Source organism: Manis pentadactyla, chromosome 2 (assembly GCF_030020395.1).
Source record: "Manis pentadactyla isolate mManPen7 chromosome 2, mManPen7.hap1, whole genome shotgun sequence".
NCBI classification, from domain to species: Eukaryota; Metazoa; Chordata; class Mammalia; order Pholidota; family Manidae; genus Manis; species Manis pentadactyla.
The window spans coordinates 65,014,760-65,038,131 of NC_080020.1; the positions used below are offsets into that span (position 1 = coordinate 65,014,760).

Genomic DNA, 23,372 nt, shown 5'->3' on the forward strand with positions numbered 1-23,372 from the left:
ATTTCTGGAGTCCTTAATAATTTACTGTGTTCTTGAGGATTTTCAGAAATGAAATAGAGTAGAAATAGTCTCATATCTATAGAGCTAAGACTGCAGTTTCATGTCTATATGTAATTCAGTGTTGATAGATGGGCCTTGGAAATCTTATTCTGTAAGAAATGGTAGCATTCGCAATGGTCATTGTTGCCACATTTATTACTAACATTGAGCACCTACTATATGACAGGAACTGACACTTAGCTGTAATTCTCACAACAGTTTCAAGAACCAGGAACTACTATTAATTTAATTTTAAAGATGAAGACACTGAAGTTTAGAGAATTAGGTTCTGTGTCCAGGGTCAACAGTCCATGAGTACTTGGGCTTGATGTACCTCTTTATGGCCATATAATCATAGGCTCCAACTGAAGGGAGATTGATTTTGTCCTCGATTGGAATGCCACAGTTCTACAGGTTATAAGGAAAAATCTATTTAAAATAAAATCTCTCTCTATTAGGGTTTCCAGTTCTGTGTTCTATGTATCTGCCTAGTCCTACCATTCTTCTCTAAAAGTCATTTGAAGTCTTGGCCTTGAAGGATTTTAGAGGCTATAGTGGCCACCTGTGATAAAATTCCTTGATGAGGCCTATGATTCCTCTGCTCCTTGACATATTGTTTGGTTTGACAATCTCTAAATTCCTCTCTAGAGGTAAAATGAAAAAATGTTATGTTATTTCAGGAAGACTGGAGTTACTCTGTATAATCTCTTTTGGACTGATATTAAGAGAATGTCATAAATACCAGGTACCTGATGTGCTAGTTCATGGGCTATGACCCTGGTGATCCACAGTTTATCAGAAATGGAAGAGGTCTTGGGATCAAAGAGCAATGATGTCTCTCTGTATGTGATGAGGCCCCAGTTTTCCATGGCTCCAGATATAAAGTCAGGAATGGCAACAAGGTCTAAGAAATAAGAACAGCCACACTGGATCATTATGGCTTTCACACAAAAAGTGTGATTTGCTTCCCCAGCAAATACTTTATGATCCTTTTAGCATGTATAAGGAGACTTTCTGAAAACATCAAGAATATCTTAACATTGACACATGTGCCTTGTAATTGCACAGAAAATAATCAGTACCCATTTTCAAGCAAAATTAATTCTATTAATACAGTTTTGGTTGTAGCAGAAGTAATTTATTGACATTTAACCATTTTCTAAAAAAGTGCTGAACTCTGAAAATACCTTGTATGCATTACTGCCATGAAAAAATTTAAAGACACTCACGTTTTACTTTATATTAATACAACTGAAAAACTTTGAAAATAAGTTATCAAATAATTTCTACTATGTTTGAGATTCATCAAAACATACAATAAACTCACTTCTACAAAAAAGGGAAAGATACAGGATTTTAATTTCAGGAGAACACTTTTTAGGAGCAATCTGTATTGTCCATATTTCAACTAATATTCCAACATGTTTGATCTCTTTTAAGAGCACTTGTCCTTCTAAAGCAGGAGAGGAAAAAAACTGTGGGCATCAATTCTTTATGACCTTGATTTCCTTTTCAACACTGATATTTCTTCTGCTTCCTAACATAGTCTTATGGGAAAAAAGTGAAATTTAATCATCTTTAAGCAACTCAAGTGTAATATGTATTAAGTTATATTTTATCTATGTGTCTGTAGTATGTCTATGTATATCCTTTGTCAATGACTTTATTAAGTTCAACAATTTCTGGATAATAGCTAATCTTTGGATTCTTCCTTTTTATTTTGCCAGGCCATTTTGGAAGAAACACCACTTGGCTGAAAAGGAAGGTAATTTTTTTTAAAGTTTGAATGAACCAAGTCACTTGGCTTGTAATTACATCATCTGGGATTAACTCCAGTGGATAAAATCAAATATTTGTAACACAATCAAAACACAAATTATCACTAAAAAAGACTAGTGTTCATTAACACTTCAAATGGGAATGACTCTTTTTCTAAATTGCATTGATGATTTTGTATTAGTTGGATTATTTCCCATAGCCATTAGAGATGCTTTTATCTGCTCTATTTTTTCTTAAGCTGCATGCTTCTTGTCAGTTAGTTCTAAAATACATTTCATATGACTTCCCAGGTTGCATTTTTCAAGAACAATAAAAGATTGTTGATGGCTGTTATTTGATCATTCCTCACTCAACTTTTGACATAGAGGGCAGAAAGGATTATGGGTAAACTGAATTTAGTATATCTGCACTAAAGGGCATATAGAACCTGCACTATAATAATACACTGAGACTCAGCAGCTCTAGGAATAAGCCCCTGGACATGCCCTTTAGAGTCTCTTTTAACTTCTCTAAGAAAAATTTAGGGATTGGCGGGTAAAGAACGGGGAGGATATGATGTGTATGCATGACCTAATGTCCCAACAGAAAAAAACATGTTTTGTGACTGTCAGAAACTCTAAGAACTAATCTATTGAAGTTATAAAACTTAAGGCATGGTTTCTATATGTTCTGCAGCGTTATAAAAATCACTTTTTTTTAAGATAGAAAATTAAAACCTACATAGAGTATGTATATCTTCTTAGATAAAGATCTACTACTACCACATTCAAATGATCTATTTCCTCCAAATCTCTCCTTTTTAAATCTGGGCCACATTCTCATCTTCCAACCTCAAATGTTTATAGATAGCAATTTTCAGCTGTTTACATAAACCTTTGGCAACTTTTATAAAAGATTTCTGGTCTTGTAAAAATATGGTTTAGAAAAAAAATGTGCTAGAAAATTCATCCAGTTAAATCAACAGGCAATACAGCTATTCCAATTTTAAACCTGATAAAAGAATAGAAAAAGATCCACATTACTTGGGCTTCTCATAAGTACTTTATTTTCTACAGTCAAGGATCATTCTCTAAGATACAAATTATTTTTTCCTGGGTAGCTGAACCTCTTTGTTGCTCACTTATATCACATATCAAGAGGGAAAAAAATCAAAGGAAGTTCTATAAGCAAAAATAAAGGCAATGACATGGAATTTGAACCTATCCAATTTTGGGAGTGGGTAGTTGATATCAGAGTAATTTTCATAAAAATCAAGTAGCTTCATCGATGTTTCCAAAGCATAGTGCATTTGACTCCATTTGTCTGGGACTGTATAGATGGACACCTGGGAAATATTGATCAGAAGAAGTGGTCTTTGAATGACAGCTCTTTGGCACAATTCCATTGCTAACAACCTCACCCAAGGAAAGGCAGACTGCTTTTTTCAGGCAATTATTGAGATACCATTAAGCATGTTGATAGGGGATGAGATATTCTGTAAAGTATTACAGCAAACGCCAGTCTTGAAAATAATAAACAACCCTGCATCTTCTGTTATAATCTACTGCCTAGTTGCTAATCTGTACATTTCAAGCTGTGTCAACCCACTCTATTATGAGAGCCCACTTGAGCTTATCACTCTCATGTACTCTAGCACTGGAGAACCAGCCTTCCAAAATTATGACCACCAACACAATTCAAATAAAACAGCTTCTATGAGGTGGGAAAACCTTCAAAAACTTATTGGAGTTTCTTCAAACTCAAAAATGCCTCAACATGTTCATTGACTTCCTCCCAGCAACTAGCCATTAAATGGAAAAAATAAAATAAAATTCCACTTTTCTTGAGTTTTAGGTATAGTGCTACTTTCATTTCATGATCTGCTTTCATGTTCTGAATTAACTGAACTCTCTCAGAACTTTTATAGGAGGGATATATTAATGGCTGCTGTTTTTTGATAGCTTACCAGGCACTATGCTAAATGCATACACGTAAATTCCAATTTAATCCTCTCAAGAACCTTATGAAATAGGTATAATTATCATATTTGAGAGATGAAGCAATGGAAACACATGGAGATTAAACAACTTCCTTCAAGTCACCCATGTAGAAAATTGTAGAGCTGAGAAGTGAATCTAAGAAGGCTGTCCTCTGAAGAAAAGTGCCATCTGACCTCTCACACATCTATGCCAAATATATATGTGCAGAGATGCTATAATACATATATAGATATATTGCTCACAATATATATATATCCACATATCCATAGGTATAACATGTATATAAATTAAAATAGCCATTTTAGCTGTTTTTCACAGCATTATTTTATAGTTTTTTGAAATAGTTTTTATGTCTATCATTTGTTTCCTCAGCAAGGATTTCCTTTTTATTTTTAATGTCTCCATTGATGTTTGCAAAACTTTATGATAATCACTGGGTATTATAAATTTTTGCAAAACTGAAGACTCTAAAAATTATGAAGACCTCCTTTTATCAAGAGAAAAATATATAGAAAACAATTGGTAACAATGTGAACATCCTAAAACAAGATTCTGATTTAAAAAATCATTTTGGTACCATGAAATATAATTGTAGTATAACCGCCATGCAATTATTAACATTTTATTATAAATAAGTATTTAATGACATTCAATTTTTATGGCATACTTTGGCAAAATTGAGGTAAGATAGTCTAGCTTATTTTTTAAAGGGTATATATATATATATATACATATGTGTGTATATATACTATTATACTATGTGTATTTTACTGTTATGTATTTGTTACATATTTTATATGTTATATATTTATGCAACTGTATACACTGTTATACTGGCATACATATAGAAAATATTTGGAAGGCTTACACTAATATTATCAGTAATTATATCTTGGTGATAGGATTATGAGTAATTTCTTTTATTTTTTACCTATCTCTATTTTATAAACACAAAAAAAGCATGATACTTCAATAAGAAGGAAAAAAAATTAAGAAAATAAAGTAAAAACTCATTGCCGTCAGGACAGTGTATGAAATTAGAACTCAGTCTCACCTTGATCCCTGATGAGGTTGTGCTACTCACAGACTTGAAATCACAAACTATGTAGGCTACAAGGTATGTACTCATTTTTACAGTAGTTTCAAAATGATCTTCCAAGAGGCCTCCTTCAAGTTCAATTGTCTTTACCTAAGAGATGGGAAAAGAATCAGTATTTGAAAACTGGAGTATTTTACAACAATGACTATAACTTGAGCCAAGTAAGTTAGAGGAAAGCCTGACACTCTGAAAGACACTTGATGTCCTTAGAGGAAGGAGATCTATGGCCTCTCATAACAATCTGTGGTCTCTCCTCCCTTTAGTTCTTTTATCCTGGACAGCCTTGAAGATACAGTGCTTTACTTTTGGGATCCCAAAACGATGTCAAATCTTACTTCGTTGCGTGAAAGTGTAAAAGCATCTTAAATGCTTCTACTTTCTTGAAATGCAATTATTTCCAACATTGGCATAGATTCCAGTTCTGCATTTCTAAGCAAAAATACCAGAGAACGGTCCCTTTCTCTTTGCTTGTTATATAATAAATCTCTGTTGCAGAAGGAAATAGGAAGCAAAACTTGCTTTGCATTATCTTTTTATCCTCTCATTTCTGTGTGAGGTAGGTGTGATTTCACAGGTGAGGAAACAGAATCTCAGAAATGTTAACTGAATTGCCCAAGATCACAAGTTTAGTTCCACGGCAAGACCGAGATGTGGATGTGACTGTGTGACTTCAAAGACATTGCTCATTCTTTCCCTCGCTGTATGACAGCTTGAGTCATAGTCTTATTTTATCATTGCTTCATTGACCCAGCAGTGAAAGCAGTCAGGCCAAGGAGGGCATTAGTTATTTAAGCCTCTGCCTAGCTACTGAGGAAGCAAAAAGTTTTAATCCTACAGACTGGTCAGCCACATCCATCAAATTCCCTGAGTAATTACTGAATTCTATCTTCATTTGCTCTGGTAGCTTGTCCCAGAAATGGTCTCTACAATGGTACAATGTCCCTAAATATTGAATGGATACAGATCCAGTAATCTGAAAACACCATTTTCTTCAAAGTGGTAACAACACTTAGACTAGTTTGTTCCCCACCCCCACCCCCTCCAAGGCATCAGGCTTGTGGCCACCAGGGCTTACCGAGCATGTTTTACGTGCTTGGATGAGATTGCAGTTTGCTCTAACGAGAGAAAATGGCTTGAAGTATTACAATGAACTGCCTAGCCTACTTCAATGATAAAGGTCTGTGCTATTAAATTCTACAGAATTATATAAAAATCATCAATTAGTAAGTTCCAGTAAAGCAGAAGACACTGCCCTAAAGAAAAGCAGCAGCATGTTCGGGGCTGTGATTTTCACCTCAACCAGCAAATTAATTTTTCCCCAAAACAACCTCTTTTTTAGGAGTCTGGATCAACCAGACTTCTCTAGGTACATACTCCGAGCAGAAGAGAGGATCATGGAGGGAGAGGGTGTATGATTTGTAGTCTTTTGACCAAACTCAGCAGCAAATCATTTAGCCAAGTGTGTAGAGGAGGGAGAGGAGGAGGTCAGTCTGCGGGATGCTGGGGAAACGAGTCTGTGACACAGACCACAGGTGGCTGAGATGGTTAAGAGACAGATGAGCATTCCCTGTGATTTCTCCCCACAGATGAAGAGGTGGCCCATGGAGGCTGAGTTTTGTTCAGGAACTTGAAGTGACCCATGCAGACTAACACTGGCTTAAATGGAAATGTATAGGGTGTTGATGGCAGTTCTTCCAAAATGGTGATATAAGCTCCAAGTGTAAAACACTTGTTGCTAGACAGGGATTTAGCTATTTTCTCAATATTGGCAGGACTCTACTTGCATAACAAGTGTCACCAGCAGGTGTGTGCTTTCTCCAGGAATGAAGGAGGGGAAATGCCCAAAAGACATGCTGCCTGTACTCCTGCTTGGCTGGCCACCTCACTTCCCTGAAATCTTGTATTCTTAACTAAACAAATGGAGAACTTAGTGAGAGTTGCTTCTTCCCACCAGTCCAAAAGCAATCGGAAGTGCTGCAGTTATTATCCAGAGAGTATGGTTGTGGCGTAACTTCAGCTCTCCTTTTTCGGCTAACCCTGAAAGCTGGGTTGGGCATGTCAATAGGAAGCAGAAAGTTAAGTCAATATTTGCTGAAAAAGGCATGATCCCAAGAACTGGTCAACTGAGGCAATGCAGAGATTCAAGGGCATATAAAATGCCTTAAACTTATTTTTCTTAAATGGGAGAATGTACTGGAGGTTTCTAAATACAGAAAATTTAAATTCTAATATAATGAAGTGGCAATTCATGTTTACATCATATTTTAATTAAAAACTTAATAATTTACTAACTGTATTATTACTTTAACCTCCATGATTATCCATATTTCAGAAAAATTACACTAATAGAAAGCTGTCAGAAAGGGAACAAACTATCCTTAAATGAATAATTGGTTAGAAAGAGGACTTGGAGTTAAACAGATCATTTTTTCCTGAGAATGAGTAGGCTGATTAAATTGCTGTCTGTCTGATCATGGAAAAACTGGGGAGTATGTGTTACATGGGGTGTTGTTACTTTTCCTCTTGATCTGCTTGGCCAGTATTTCAGAGCGAATACCTTTTCTAGCATTAAATAGGAACCTAGGGAAGTTCAGTGTCAAGCTTATCAACTAATTTCCCCCTCCATCCATAGAGGCCAGCCGCTGAGAGGGTAGACAGGAAAGTGGGCAAGGGCCACTTGCTGGCCTCTGGTGACCTGGCTGCTTTCTGCACTGCTCCTCCTGCTGAAGCCCTGTCAGGAGAGCCTCTATTTCATCCTACTTTCCAAGCAGCAGTGGGGAAATGTTCTGCATTTTTTTCAGCAGCATAACCGGCATTACATCATGAGTGAGGAAATAGCAAATGAAGCTAAGGTCTTCTGTATCTCTCAGAGACTCTGCATTTTGAGTAGAAATGTGAGCCAATTAAGTGTTAGAGGTCTTTTTCAATTAAAAAGGGTATAATTACAGTAAATGGTTTTCATAAGTAATTTTAAGAACCACAGAATAATTTGGAACTTAAAAAAAAAAGGATTTCTAAGTCCTGTCACAGACTCCTAGATCAGAATTTCCAGGTGGGGCCCAGGCAGGGGTCTCTAGATCCTTACCATGCCCAGTGTGGTCTCCAATGGTGGTATCACCTGGGGGTTTGTTTGAAAGGTGGAATTTTGAGATTCACTCCAAGACTGACCTGATCAGAATCTGAATTTTAAGAAGATCCTCAGACAATTAATCTGACCATAAAAATTTGAGATTGCTGCTCTAGGTGATTCTGAATTTCATCGCTGGCCCAGTAACACTGCTTTAAAAGAACATTGTTTCCATATGAACAAAAATAAAAATTAATCACTCTGTTTAAAGAAAAAAACTTCTGGTATAACAATACCTCAAACAGAATCATGTTAAAATCTAGGAGGATTGGGGTTATTATAAAATATGTAGATGGATAAAACAAATTAATGGCTTTAAGTCTGAAAACAATGGAAATATCTTTTAAAAACAACACAACTAAGGTTCAACTTAAGAACAGTTCCCTGAAGTTTCTGGAAGTGGCAATACCTTTGGCATGTTGGATAGTGCAATGTGTCTTCTCTCTCTTCTTATCTTGATTGAAAAGTTGGCTTTAAACAATGGTTCATCAAAACAAGGGAAAGCCATTCGTGCTTTGGTTGGCTCAAAATCTGTTACTGCAATTATCCTGTGAAATGAAGAACCCGCCAGCCAGAACATAGAAGTGAAATCAAGGAAAGAATTTCATGTAAAACTTCAGAACACAGCTTATCAAACCTGGAGATGATATATTTGATTTTTTAAACTATAATCTTAGTGAATCCAGGATCTCTTTCTGAAAAAAAATGAGGGTAAAATTTTGTTTAGTAGCTGCCAATCATAAATAAGGCACAATGCTACGTATGTGATCTTCTTGGTTCTCATGGCAGATGAGAATAATGAGACTTAGAGCATTTCAGTGACCTTGCTAGGATACTTAGCTAGGAAATGCCTTAGCTGGGATAGGCATGCCCAGTCAATTTGGCATCAAAATTGGCTAGGAAATTAGCAGTTCAGTTCTATCTCTAAACCGGAGGTGGCCTCAGTCAGACATTTGAATTCTTGTATGTTTGAGTGGTATCTTAGGTTGTGTTCTGAGAAAACAGACCCTGATTTATTAAGAACATGCTGCCCTGAGAAACAGGTAAGAGAGTGAGCGAAACAGGACAGGGAAGAGGAGGAAGCCAGGCCAGACCCCAGCTTCAGCCTGATTGCCAGGAGCTCTGGAATGGAGCTATCTCTTCAACTTTCCCCTCTCCTGGAAGCAAGGAACTGGGCTTTCATATTCTAGTACCACCTTTGCAAAGGGGCTCCATGCGGGACCTGAGTCCCCAGACACTTCCAGTTCTCTCTGCTCGCTGGCAAAGCAGCTCCAGTCTTCAGACTGTAACAGGTAGGTAGATACTCTGCCAAATTTCTATATCCCATCACCTTGATAATGCTTGAAATTACATAATTACAGATTTTTTCCTTTGGACTTAAAGCCTCAGTTAAGAAGGAAATCTGGAGAGCAGATTTTGATTGGAGAAGGAAGGAAAAATAGTAAACGTCCAGGGTCAGATAAAGGGTGAGGAGTTGCCAGGGCCAGGAGGGAAAAAAGAGGTGCTGTCAGGATAATTTTGCCTCAGTTTACTTTGTTTCTGTACTGCAGACTAAACGTGAGAATGGGAATCTAAGTGATTTGGGACCTCAGGATTTCACTTGGTTTTGGTAGCAGGTACTAAAATGTAAAGGAGTTCCAAGTGCCTGGAATAATTTTCACTAATGTGAAATTTTTGTTATAGAAAGTCTATATGGGGAAAGCAAAAATCTAAGATTTTCTCTGCTGCTTACACAATTTTAGTTCTGCATGCAAATTAGTGACTTCCTGCTTCTCAAAGAACTATTGTTTTATTATTTTACTGGATTACTTTTATACTTTAGGTTAAATTGAACGTGTGTGAGTGTATGAGTGAGAGAGAAAGATCTGTAATATTCTGTTTACATTGTCTGCAAATCATTCTGCCTGTTAGACCTACTAGTTGACTGAATAGGAAGAGAACTAATTAGTTGTAAGAGTCAGAAATTGCCTGAAGTTGATTATAGAGCAATATTGGGAAGTTCTAAACTCTCACTACAAAAAATCACGCCCTCTAGTATTCTACATCTCCCAAAATAACATCCTAAAAAAATATTTCCTTTGGGTGAAGTACCCTTGAAAAAATGAAAAAAATGAAAAAATCACTGGTCTCTTGGTGCCTTAGTGAGAAGTTGATAAATTTCCTAACAGATACTGTGCAGAACCTGAGAACAGGCTCCTGAGAACTGAAGCTGCAATGGGGGAAGTGTCCCCAAGGGGAGAGCTGTCCTAAGTGGGCTGCTAGGGGCTGCAGGCTGGACACGTGAGTCTCCAGGAGGCAGTGAACTCCTAAGCCAGGGAAGGCAGGAGGAGGTATGCAGCAGACACTGCTGATCCTAGTTAGGGCTGAATTACCCATTCCCCTTTCTCCATTCCAGTGGTTTTATTCAGGAAGGCAATGTGTCAGATACAAGAATCACTTTTTCAGGTTCCCCTGCAACTTAGGGTGTCTGACTCATTCTGGCCTGGTTAAAGTCCTTGGGTTGGAAAGCTTTGTTAAACATGTCAGACTCAGCTAGTACGTTTCTTTCGGCCTTTTTCTTCCCCTATTTTCTCCTTCTTTCTACCTGGACTATGGAATTGATGTTCTGAGGTGCAGAAATCATTTTGATTTAGGAGGAAAACCATATTCCAACAGTGGCTGAGCAGAAAGGTAGAAAGGGCCTGGGTCCTGGCTAGCCCTGACGAGCACTCTAGCAAACCTGGGCTGTCCTACTCCTGGAATCCTTGTTGCGTAAGAAAAATACCCACTATGTGGTCAAGCCATTGCATGTGGGTTTCTTTAACTGGTGAATGAATGCAACTGTTAAAAGATGGGGGAGTACTGAGACCAGACTCCTCTTCGCTCCCAGATGGGCTCTGGCCCTGGACAGTCAATCATCCAGTCTAGGAAGCATCCTGATTCCTCTCTTTTTCTCACTTCATAGAACCAATATGTCGGCAAATTTTGTCAGTTTTACTGTCCAAAACAAAAGCCAGTTTCAGTCACTTCTCTTCACAGGCACTGCCACTAGCCTGGCTGAAGCCGCCATCATTTCTTGCCTGAATTAGTACAGTGACCTCCTAAATGATGTCGCTCCTACTTTTTCCTCTCTCTATGTACTCTCAACATACACTCAGTCTCTGTAAAGCATACATCAGATCATGAGCCTTCCAACGACTTCCCATTGCACTGAAATGAAAAGCCTAAACTGGTGGTTGCCATAGGGGAGGGGGATGAGGGGAATGGGTGAAATAAGTGAAGGGGGGAAAAAATTAGTGAGAATGTTTTAATATCTTAATCTAGGCAATGGTTACATGAGTGTATACACATGTTGAAACTTACCAAAGTATACACTAAGATTTGTACATTTATTGTATATACCTCAATATAAAAAAATTTAAATATTGCAAAAGATTTAAATTTCCAGTTTCTGCAAGTATATAGACATGCAATAGGTTTTAATACATTGCTCTTCTATATTGCAACATTGTTGAACGGATTTATAAACCTACTAGCTCTGTTGTAGATTCTCAGATTCTTCAAAGATAATCGTGTTGTCTGTGAATAAAGACAGTTTTATTTATTCATTTCCAAGCAAAAAAAAAGCCTAAACCCCTTAAAAGAGTCTGTAAGTCTCTGCAGATCTGACCCCTTTCTACCCTGCCTCTTGCCTTTGTCACTCTCCTCAAGCTGCACTGGTGAATCAGTCCCACCTTAGAGCCTTTGCACTTCCTGTCCCCTTTTCTAAGACACTTTGTTTTTAAGATATAGTCATGATTTTCTCCTTTTTTTAAAAAAACAGTCAGGTCTCAACTGAAATGCACCTCCTTGCCAAGGACTTCCCTGACCACTCAGAAAAACTAGTCCCAGTCCCCAGCTACACTGACTCTCCATTACAGCACCTTGTTTTATTTCCTTCATAACATTTGTCACTTAGCTTGTACATCTAATTTATTTTCTTCTCCTGGTTGTCTCTTCCCACATATCTCACCACTATACATTTAGTGCCTGGAACAGTGCCTGGCACATAGCATGTGCTCAATAAACATGAGCTGATCAAATAGATTGTATTTCTCAATTCTCCAAACAGACTTGCTCCTGCCTCCTAGATTTGAGTCATGCCATTTCCTGCATAATGTACACACTCTCATCTCCTCTATCCCAACCCAAATCTCCCTTGTTTCTTTCTGGCCCCTCACTTCCTTTGAAATCAACACTCACCTCCTTCGAGAAGCCTTCCCTATTTCAGCTCTTTCTGCACTGACCATCCTCTCCAACAGCACATAAGCTGTTATCACAGACACACATTGATCCTTCCAAGTTTTTCATCCTCCAGAGTTTACATCTCTGCATTCTCCCCCACAGTCTTCCCACATTGACTGTGATTTCCTTAAGGAATGGAAGAACTTCTGCTTCCAAGTTTCCCACAGTTGATTGGGCTTTTCATAAATAAGTGCTTGAAGCATGCTCTTAGCAAAGAGATGTAACCCGTAAGGAAAGTGTCACAAGAGACAATAAAGAGCTGGAACATCTTACCTTGTTTCACCACCTCGAGTTCAGTACGTGCTTTTATAAAAACCTTTAAAACCATCAGCTAATTTGGCCTGGAAGTCAATAGCCATGTGGTATCTCAGGTCAGCTGTAAGTTTCTCAGGAACCAGCAGTGCAATTTGTTGATGAGCAGGATAACTCAAAACATTCAGTTTTTTCCCTGGTTTCTTGTATCTCAAATCTTCCTCTGAATGAAGGGTGGTATTCATGATTTCAACATCTTTGCTGTGCAAGATGATAAATTTGGTGGCATCTCTGACCAACACTTCAATTTTCTCAGAGGCAACAAAGTCCAGGGAGGTGAGATTTGGATGGACAAAAAGGTCATAGTGGAGGGGAATGACCCTGTTGGGAAGCCTTAGCTCACGCCAAGGAAATGGTTCCCCATTGGTGGCTACTGGGAAAGCCCCAGAGTCCTTATTGATGTGATCAGTAGATGGCTAAGAACAAATGCATACTTTGGATAGGATGACTGCTGAGCAGTAAAATCCTATGTAAATATTAAATTTTGTTTTTTTGCATGAATTAACCATCACAGAAGAAAGGAATACTAAATCTATTCTCTAGAAGATGATTTAATATCCAGGCTAAATCTCACAGTTCTCCACAGCACTGCACTGGCTCTAGTCACGTCACACAGGATCCAAACAGTATGTTTCAATAAGTAGATTTATTCTAGAAGGGAAAAAAAACATTTATAGCATGAAGAAAAAGAATTTAATTCATAAATAAATTCTTAAAAAATTAAAAAAATGCATTTGACTGGGGAAAAGCTGCTATCTTGCAGAATGAGGCCAAATATTCACAAAATAAAGTAGAAATCAAGGAATTATCTGGTTATTACAAATAAAAAATTTCAATGAAATGATTCTGTTTTAAAATTGCATATATAGAATTTCCTCTACATTCCTGTGCAATGAGTAGAAGGCAGTTGTGTAAATCCATCACATGTTAAATGTTTTTAACATTTGGCTACATTGTTCTAACAGTATCCTGGACACTTGGAAGTAAACTACACATGTGTCTTCATTTTGTCTTGTCACAAAGAATATTATAGGGTACCAGATATTATTATTAATGATATTGAAATTCACCTCTTTCAATAAATAACATCATCTGAATGGCCCTATTCTGTGACTGCTGTGTAAAGGATGCTGGCAAGTTAGGAGTTTACTATTGGTTTATTTTAGATATGTCAAAAGCTATAGAAATAACATTTGAGTTTATAATATTCTAAGTGAGAATATTTTTAAAAATTTTTGGTCCTCTTCGTCTCTGGGTAACTTAAAAAATACAATTAAGTCAAGCTGAATTCACTGCCTATATAAATAGAACTAAGATGACCTCTTCTCATCAGAAGGATAAAGCCAGAGAACATATAAAATTAGGATGAACAATACAGTTAATTTAGGTGATTTAATTCTGACTCTCAACCTGCCACTTGCCTCTGCTTACCTCCTCCCTGCTCCCAACCCAAATGTTTTCCTTTTCTTTTCTTTTTTATCATTAACAAGTTTTCAGAATTAATTACCTAAATAATTACTTCAATTTTCCAATATGTTTTGTTAGTGCATGTCAACAGGTATTGTTAAAAGAACAAAGAAACAGAAGAATAAAATAATGGTTAAATAATGACTCTTCTTATTCAGAATAGCCAAGATATGGAAATAACCTAAGTGTGCATCAATGGAATACACACACGTACATGTACACTAACACACATATACATATACACATATATATACCCATATATATATGTAAACACACATATATATTATATAATATAATAAATAAATGAAATATATAATAGGGTATAATAGAATGTTATTCAGTCATGAGAAAGAAGGGAATCCTGCCATTTGTGACAATATGAATGGACTTTGAGGACATTATGCTAAGTGAAATAAGTCAAACAAAGACAAATACTGTATGATATTACTTATGTATGGAATCTAAAAAAGTCAGACTCAGAGAAACAGAGAATAGAGTGGTGGTTACCAGGAATAGAGGGGTGAAGAAAATGGGGAGATACTGGCCAAAGGGTATAAACATCCAGTTGTAAGATTAACAAATTCTAGAGATTTAATGTACAGCGTGATGGTTACAGATAATAGTACTGTATCTTATACTTGAATTTTTTAGTAGATTCTCAATGTACTCTCAAAAGAGTAGATTCTAAATATTCTCACCACACCACAAAAAAGAAACGGTAATATGTGATGGGATGGGAGTGTTAGCTAATGCTAAGATGTTAATCATTTTGCAATATATTAAATGTATCAAATCACTACATGGACACTTTAAAACTTACACATTGTTTTGTGTCAATTATAACTCAATAAAGTTAGAGGAAACTTTTTTAATTAAAAAAGATACTTCTTGACAGGCAGTGACTCTATAGCATCTTACTATGCTGATGTACAGTGACTGCAGTGGGGTATGTGGGGGGGACTTGATAACATGGGTGAATGTAGTAAGCCTAAATTAAGGAGTGGTTCTGCCCCAGCTTGTAGCAGATACTCCCCAAGAAAGCTATATTTTACTGTTAAGAGTGGAGAGAAAGGCCTTGATATATTACTTGTATGGTTTTTAACTTTAGAACTAGTAAGGATGTTAAAGATCAGCCAGTGCAAGTCCTTCGTATCCAGGTGAAGAAACTGAGTGAGTGACTTTTCCAAAAATCACACAGGAAGATGGAGGCAGAGTTGGGACTAAAACACAACTCTTTGACCCTTGGCCTTGACTCTCCACTACATTGCTGGGTACCTTCAGTAGCACTGTAGTGAATAAAACATCCTGGGATCGAAGACACAGAATTGCAACAAATGTTTGAAAGGCTAAAAGACATTGATTGAATTGTTAGCAGAGCACCCATGTAAAGTCAGTCCACAAGCCTGCCCAGAACCCTGGAAGGAGAGACTGCGGAGACAAATGAGGGAAAGTGAGCATAAATGAGATAATTAAAATGAGATAAATCTCTTTCCAAAAGAGTCAGTTAAACAGGAAGATTCTCAGATTAAGTTCCACCCTTAACAGCACATTCTTTCCAATACAGTAGTGCCAGATTCACCCCATTTCCCCAGAACAGCACCTTAGATTACAAACAGTTTTATACCTTTAGTTCAGGTCATTATTTTCACTGAAAAATTTTGATTTTAAAACAATTAAAGCGAATGCTAATGTGTTACCTTAATCCATGCTGTTGCAGATTTGAATGGAGGAGAATTAAGTTCTGCTTTCACTTTGTATTTGGGCAAGACTCAGAACTGCTTACTTCTTGATTATAGCTCTGGCTGGTTATCACATAGAGATAGATGGGGCTTAGGAAAAGGCTTTAGTGCAAAAGCACAAGAAGTTAACCCGTGGCTTCAGGGTCAAAGCCATGCAGTGGCGAGGCAGCGTAGGACCACAGCATCTCAGTGCTCCTGTTTCATCTTCACCCTCCTCTTGGACCCATGTGTGAAGTGTTCAGAACCTAGTTGGTGTATTTTAATGCCAGGGGATTTTACGACATGATCTTGAATCTTTCACTGTGCTGAGTCCTTACTGCCATGGAATCTGTCCATCTACTCCTGAAAGGTAACTTCAGTGACCACTCCACTCTGTTGGCTTCTAAAGCCTTTATTAGAGGCGATTATCCTTGACTGTCTATGTCTGTAGCCTCTTGCCTCCTGGACATAAAGGACTGTCTCCTGGAGCCTCATCTCTCCATGTCTCTTGCTCTGCCAGAGAGAGTTGGGATGCTTCCTCCTTACCACCCTGGGTGTTGGCCTTCCACAAAGATGAAACTCTGCCCTCTGCTCTTTTCTCATTTTCCCCTTGGAGAGTATGTTCAAGGGCAGAGATTTTTCACTTATCCTCATTTATCCCACATTTGTCTCCCCGATCTCTCCTTCCAGGGTTCTGGGCAGCCTGATGAACCAACTTTACACAGTACTCTGCTAACAACTCATTGTCTTCTTTCCTCAGATGGGGGCCTTTTGCTTTTACTTCATCTGCTTCAAGCATTCCTCCATTGCCAAAGATTGGACCATATAATTATCTTGATTTTGCCCCTCTAATTTGTTACTGGTCCTATTGATTCTTTGTAATTTTTATTTTTTAAACACCTTTAAGAAAAATTTCCAGTCAGTCATCAAAGCAGTACAGGTCCTCATTATTCCTCACAATGGCCTTTAGACAAGTCCCGCTGGTCCCTCAAGGCCTGCCCCTACAGTTCACTCGTAGGATGCAAGCCAGCAAATCTGTCCCTCCCACTACTGCCTGATCATGCCATCCCCGTGCTCAAACCTGCCCGTGGTTTCCCCCAGTCTACATGGCGGACGACCAGCTGGAAGCCCATGGGCTGCAAGAACTCTCTAATGCTCTGTAAGGTTGTTTTGTTTATATCCTAGTGCATTAAAGGGGGATGTATCCACACACAAGTGTTACTCTTGAGTAAAATACAACAAGTTTGGCTCTTACTGTCTTGCAGACCCTCTTCGTACACTGGTATTCATGCCTTGTCCTGCAATGCATCTGAGTTTTCAAACTGTGTTTTGGCTCAACATTCAAATGCTGTCATGATTAGATCCCAGGTAACTCTCAAGCTTAAATTTCTTTTGTCTTTCTATATTTTATCATTTCAACCTGTATGAACACTTTGACAAAATAGGAGCAAAAATCAAGGAGGTAGTCTATACCTAGGGCCAGAGGCGCAGGGTTGAATGGGGTCCTGCAAAGTGGCATTTCGTGTAATTAGAGGGGAACTATGGGATGGGGGTGGGTTGGCTGGAGCAGGTGAATGCAGATAAAGGGACAAAGAGGAAGAGGTACCATGGCCAATTTTTAGAAATCTAGTTCTGTAGCAGGGGAGGGAAAGGGAGAAGGAGATATGGGAAGCTGGGGCTCGTTCCATGACACTCCTTGTCCCAGGGCCCAGCCCTGCTGTGTGTGTCTGTATGTTCTCAGAATTGCCCCCTGCCTATTGCAAGAGAAGTGATGATGGGGAACTAGGAAACAGGAAGACTGGGGTGAGCTATAGAATCTTAGAAGAGAAAGTTGAGTAGGATCCAGGTGACTCTGTAGCTTATTACTGAAATTATTTCTCAACAAAAGGGGTTTCTAACTTTTTTTCCTGGTAAGAGAAGAAGCTTTGGGATGTTTGTTGCTTAGAGAATTCACACGTCTTACTCTTCCACTTCATCCTGGTCTCCTGAATGGTCTCTTCCTCAGAGACTTTCCTTATTGGCCTGAAAGCAGTGGCACTCTTCCCTGAATCCACCCCAGCTACTACCCAGTGTCTGTCCCCTTAGCCTGCTTGCTTTCTTTCTTCTGAGCATCTAAAAGTTCCTGACACTACACTATGTATTGATGTATCTGTTTGTTTTATCTGTCTCCCCACTAGAATATAAGCTCCTCACAGGTAGGGAGTTTGTCTGCTTTACTCACCACTGATGCCATGAGCCTAGAGCTTAGAGCAGAGCCTACAGCAGAGCCTGACATATGAGACCCTCAGTAAATATCTGCTAAATGGGTGAATGCATTTTTTAATATAAAAACCATTACTATTTATTGAAAATTAACTATGCAGCAATAGGCACTCTTTTGAGTACTTTACATGGATTACCTAATCTGTCCTCACAATAACCCTATGAGATAGACACTATTATCATCTCCTCTTTACAGATAAGGAATCTGAGGCACAGAGAGGTTAAGTCACTTGCCCAAGGTTGCACAGCCAGTTTCAGGTGGAGTCAGGACTGAACCCAGGTGTTGTTTCTTTTTTTGGTAAAGTATCACTGATATGCACTCTTATGAAGGTTTCACATGAAAAACATGTGGTTACTTCACTGGGTGAATGCATTTTTATATTTTTAGTTTTTTCTTTTTTTCCCCCTAGATTTCCCCACATTTGCTCCACTCTTCAGGAGGATCAGGGAACTTTCCATTTGGATGAGTCCAGCATTTCCTCATCTTTACTGATGCTGCCATTCTACTTGCAATATAGCTCTCTCAGTGTCCCCCATGCAAACTGACTTACCACAAAGCAAATGCCTCCTATAGGAAGCCCCCTTGGAAGTGACAGATGTGTCCTTTCCAATTCCTAACTATAGGTATTTATTTAGTCAGTTTTACTGGCCCTTAACTTATGCTAGTGTGTTTGTGCTTCATAGCCTTCCTTAAATTATCAACTTCTAAAGGCTAGGCACTGAACACTGTGTTTCACCTCTTTCCAGAATCTCTGAGTGTTGTGTACCTTGTAGGCCCTCAACAACTAGGTGAGAATGAATGAGTTAAAGTGAATTTTCCAAAGAGAATTCCAAAGAGTTGAAATGTACTTGCCAAAATATTCAAAAATTTTTACTAATTTTTAACAGAAATCTTTCTCAAATACATTACAAATATTTCCATTGCCTTAGGGTGTCCTCAACAGATTTAAATCTTAATTATTCAAGTTTTTTATTACAAACTGGATGTAGAATTAAAAGAATTGGACTTGAGTTACCTTAAAATTAGTCACTTCCTCATTACCAAATTAGAGACAATAATATTTCCTTAATTATTATAGCATATTATTGTCAATGTCAAAATCAATTTGGTATGTGAAAAACAATTTACAAATGTTTTATAAATTTTAATACATGTACCCGTAACCTTTATAATAATAATCAGTGATTATGCTACATTGCAATAAAATGCTGCTCTTGAGGCAAATGAGATGTAGTAAATACACCCATGCTATGTCTTTTTGAATTATTGTGGGTATGGTATGTGGATAAAATGAGAGTTCCTGTGGTCAGGATTCTCACCTGGCCCTGGTTGACTAGCTCACTGCACATCTGTGGGCAATACATGCCTGTTGACTCTATACAAAGAGCTCCACCCAGTGCTCTGTGTGCGACACGGTGGCAGGGCTGCAAGGCTTCAGGTGAGCAGAGCAGAGGCTGGAGTGGTGGCAGCACCAAAGACAGAGGCCCAGAGGACGGCTGTGCGGGATGACTGTGCAGAGAGGCCCAGAAGACTGCTGTGTGGACAGAGGGGCCCAGAGGCAGAGGCAGGCTTGCTGCATGCAGACTCGCTCTGGATGAATGGTATTCTAGTGACTGACCTGCCACCTGGAAATAAAGTCGGGTATAACACTTTCACCCAAAGAAAGTTTTGCTGTCAATTTCTTTGGTCACATTGAATCCATAGCAAACTTGCCTGGGCTGAAACCCATTGGCAAGACATGTACAAAGTTTATTCCAGTTCCTCCATTATTATTCAGTTTTTATTGACCTTCCTTTGTTACCTTCAACTTCCCCAACCTCCATCCTAGATCTGTTTCAAGATTGTTCCTTCTACAGTTCTGCCTGCTGAAAAATTAGCAAATGAATCTAGTTGGACATTATTTCAGGCACTCACATGCCTTAAAATTATTTCCTAATGCTGCCTGTGTTGCAGGTGGTGAGATTTCAGCATACACGCGATGATAAATGGTCTCCTGATAAACGAAATGTTCCTGAGTCTCCTCCATTACCACTCTCCTGACTGTTGAATTTCCTCCCCTTACACAGGCACGGCTTTTGTCAACATGCTAAGTGCTATCACTAGGAACACACAGCTAACTTACAGTTTTAAAAACCACTTCCTCTTCTCTGCCTTCCATTTCTTTTCACAAGCATCTTTAAAAATTTGTTGAAAGTACTTCACAGACTTATTGCTATACCTCTGTTTATTTTCAAATAAAATAGATGCAGTGTCTATAAGTTGCTTTTAAATTTTGTAATTAAAAAAGTGAAAATTTATGACAGTACAAAGATCTAGGACCTATGCAAACAGGTGGGTGGGGGTGGAATTCACCTAATAACTGCATTCTATAGCTTCTTTTGAACTCATTCTGTTTCGGCAGAAAATTTAAACAGCATAATGTCAGACTTTTAAGCCACTAACAGGAAGATGGTTTTTCAAAAATGGTTATCTTTGACATGCCTTCCACAACATTTACTAAAAATGAAAATGGAAGAAAGAAACAATAAAAATCTTACATTATCGAAGTGGAAGAGAATATTAAGCAAACCTGACATTAGATAACTGAAATTTACCACATTTAAAATTTGTATTTAATAACCAAATGAAAACTTCTGGTGCTTCTGTCATTTTCCAACTAAAGATACCTAAATAACTGATGACACATTTTCAAAGAGGAAAACAGTTGCAAAACAAATCAGAGTGTTTCCAAGCTTTTTAAATACTTTATTCTGAAAGGAGATTTTTTTGCTTCTAAATGATAAAAGCAAGTGATTAAAACAACACAGTATTGCTTGGCTTCCCACTACTTAGTTTAAATGTCTATAAGGACTTCCACCCTGCCAAGATTGAATAGGGACCAAGATCTATTCTCTCACTTGAAACAAGCCCCAGGTATGGACAAAAGACAGTTTGAAAGATAGTGAATGATAGGCAACTGAAGGCAGTGATCCCAGAAGAGCAGGAAGCAGAAGGGCAGCACTGTGACTGTCCCAGCTGACAGTCTTGAGAGATGCCACACAGCTGAGCAGGGAGGGAACCTGGAGGCAGAGCCCAGCAGGCCTTTGGAGTTGAGGAGATGCACCTGAGAGTCTGGGCGAGCAAGAAAACTAGAGTTAATAGGATGAAAACCAGAGAGGACAGAGCTGTGGAGAGTGAGAGGGTGGGAGAAAGCTAAAGGAGCAAGAGGGAGTGGGAGGCAGAGCAGGGGTGTGTGTATGTGGCAGGGGGCCACTGGGAGGGAGACAGGGAGAACACTTTGCAAATCTGCTGAGGGTTTCCCTTGAATATTTGGTTAATCAGTGATCAGCACATGCATGTGCAGAAAATACCACATCCAAGCTGACCAGTTGCCAAGGATTATAAGTAATGGTGCCTCGGGCCCACACAGAAGCAGAAATAGTGCTGTGTCCACCAGTCAGACTGGAAAACCTCAAGGTGAACAGTCCAACAGGTGAGTACCCAGGGCGGGGAGCAACCAAGGGGGGAAGCACTGCTTCAGGCCCATCTAACAAATCTTAAAAACATGATCCCAAAGAATCAAACTGTTTCAAGTAACTTAACTGTGTCCCAGCATAGACCTCAAGAATACTGCAGTGACGAAAAACATCTCCACCACCCGACTAGGTAAAAAAGGTGAGTAGTGATTTTTTTTTTAGTAAGTTGGGAGTTTTTACTTACTGCAACGAGAGTGAATGCACACTATGGGGAACATGGGTATCCCAGAAAGAAGACGTTAGAAATAAAATATTTAAATAAAGTATTAAAGGATGTGTTAGGTGATTGGGGAGGGCTGAATGAAGCAGGGCTTAGTTTTGCTTTAGATGTTTTCAGGAAGTGGGGTGATTATTAATAAGGAGGGAAGATTAGACTAAGGCTAAGGCTATAATTAGTAAATAAAAAGCCGTCACTTCTGTGGATCCTCTGGAGGTGTTTGGCCATTTTTGTGGCTGTGACACTGTTCATGTTTTGCCTGTGTCCAGGCATGGTTATGGAGTCAGCTTGTTTTTGCCTTCATCCATCATAGTCACAGAGTGGTCTTGTCTGATGGTGATATTTGGTGAGATTGTTTATGTCAGCAGGGGACCACTGTGGTCTGGCTGTGAGTGCCAGATCAGCTCTTGCATGTCAGCGACTCCTCTCTTTCTCATTATGCTCATTACGTAAGATTTGGTCTCAGTTTTTTCTCCCTTGGTCTTGTGTGGCTGTCAAAATTTCTTTTTTCCAAACCCACAAATGTCCATGGTACAAAAGCACCCTTAAATGCTTCTTGGATTTCCATCTTCTCTAGAATCTTGGCTCTGTGGTTCTTAGTCTTTAATGCTTTAAGGATGTTTCCATGTTTTGTTAGTGTTTATAGTTGTCTTCAGTGGGAGGGCTGGTCCAATTGCATAGTGTGCCATTATTGCAAGTGGAAGCACCCTCCCTTTTGCCCTGGTCCTCCCTATAATCCTCCCTAAACCTCAGGAAGGCTCTTAGGAGACCTTCTGCACTATCCTCACTTACTAGAACTGTGCAGTCAGGCTAGATGTTTGATCCCCTTACAATAACTCCACAGAGGTGATGGTCAAATGACTGAGTAAGTTTCACCCCACTCTTGTTTAGTCTTCCCTGACTCAACACTCATCATCTCCTTCAGCTCTGTCTCTAAACTATGTAGAGAATCATCTGACCATGTTCTTTATATGCAAGAGCATATAAAGAAACAAGCCCTGCCCCCAGCTCCTCTTCCAGCTAGATTGGGCCTCCTGTTGCCCTCGTCTATGGAAATTCTGGATCCACCTGTTACCCTCTAATAAGTCTGTAGACTAAGTATAAGTAGGTGAGCTCATGGTTATACTTCTGAAAATATGTTGAGTAAACTAATTCCCAATTTTTATCTAAGAAGAAATAGAAGCTTTCCTCTTCCCACCCATGTCCCTTGTTTGTACCTCCCTGAAGCCAGTAATTGGTATACAACTCATCAGCATACAGTAGGAGATGATGGGTATATTTTTCAAATAGTTGTCTGTAGAGAAGTCATGATTACAGCTTTAAGGCATTTCTGTTCACTTGAACACTTAGCTCTCAGAATTTTATTGAAATTCGCTTTACCCTCAGAGCAAAGCGGCTTTGAGTAATCCTTGCTAAGGATTTTTAAATTCCACATCAATGTCATCCAGTAGACAGATTCTCTGAGGGGAGAGCAAAAGCAGTGGTAGCTTCATCTAGTGGTGACAAGTGTAACTGCAGAGAATCATTTGTCATAGCCCTAATGCTTTATACAAACATACATCCCAAATCACACAGTCCAAAAAGTAATTACACA

General features: G+C 38.7%; 1 protein-coding gene across 1 annotated transcript in view; it reads right to left on the reverse strand.

Moving 5' to 3' along the window:
• The window catches only part of ERAP2 (endoplasmic reticulum aminopeptidase 2), a 33,406-nt gene extending 20,164 nt beyond the window's left edge, over positions 1-13,242 (reverse strand). The window contains 5 exon segments of the mRNA XM_036925805.2: positions 789-947; positions 3,026-3,142; positions 4,852-4,986; positions 8,433-8,571; positions 12,560-13,242. Coding sequence (XP_036781700.2) covers positions 789-947; positions 3,026-3,142; positions 4,852-4,986; positions 8,433-8,571; positions 12,560-13,107 — 1,098 coding nt within the window. The 5' untranslated portion in view covers positions 13,108-13,242.
• Positions 13,243-23,372: the final 10,130 nt, after the last annotated feature.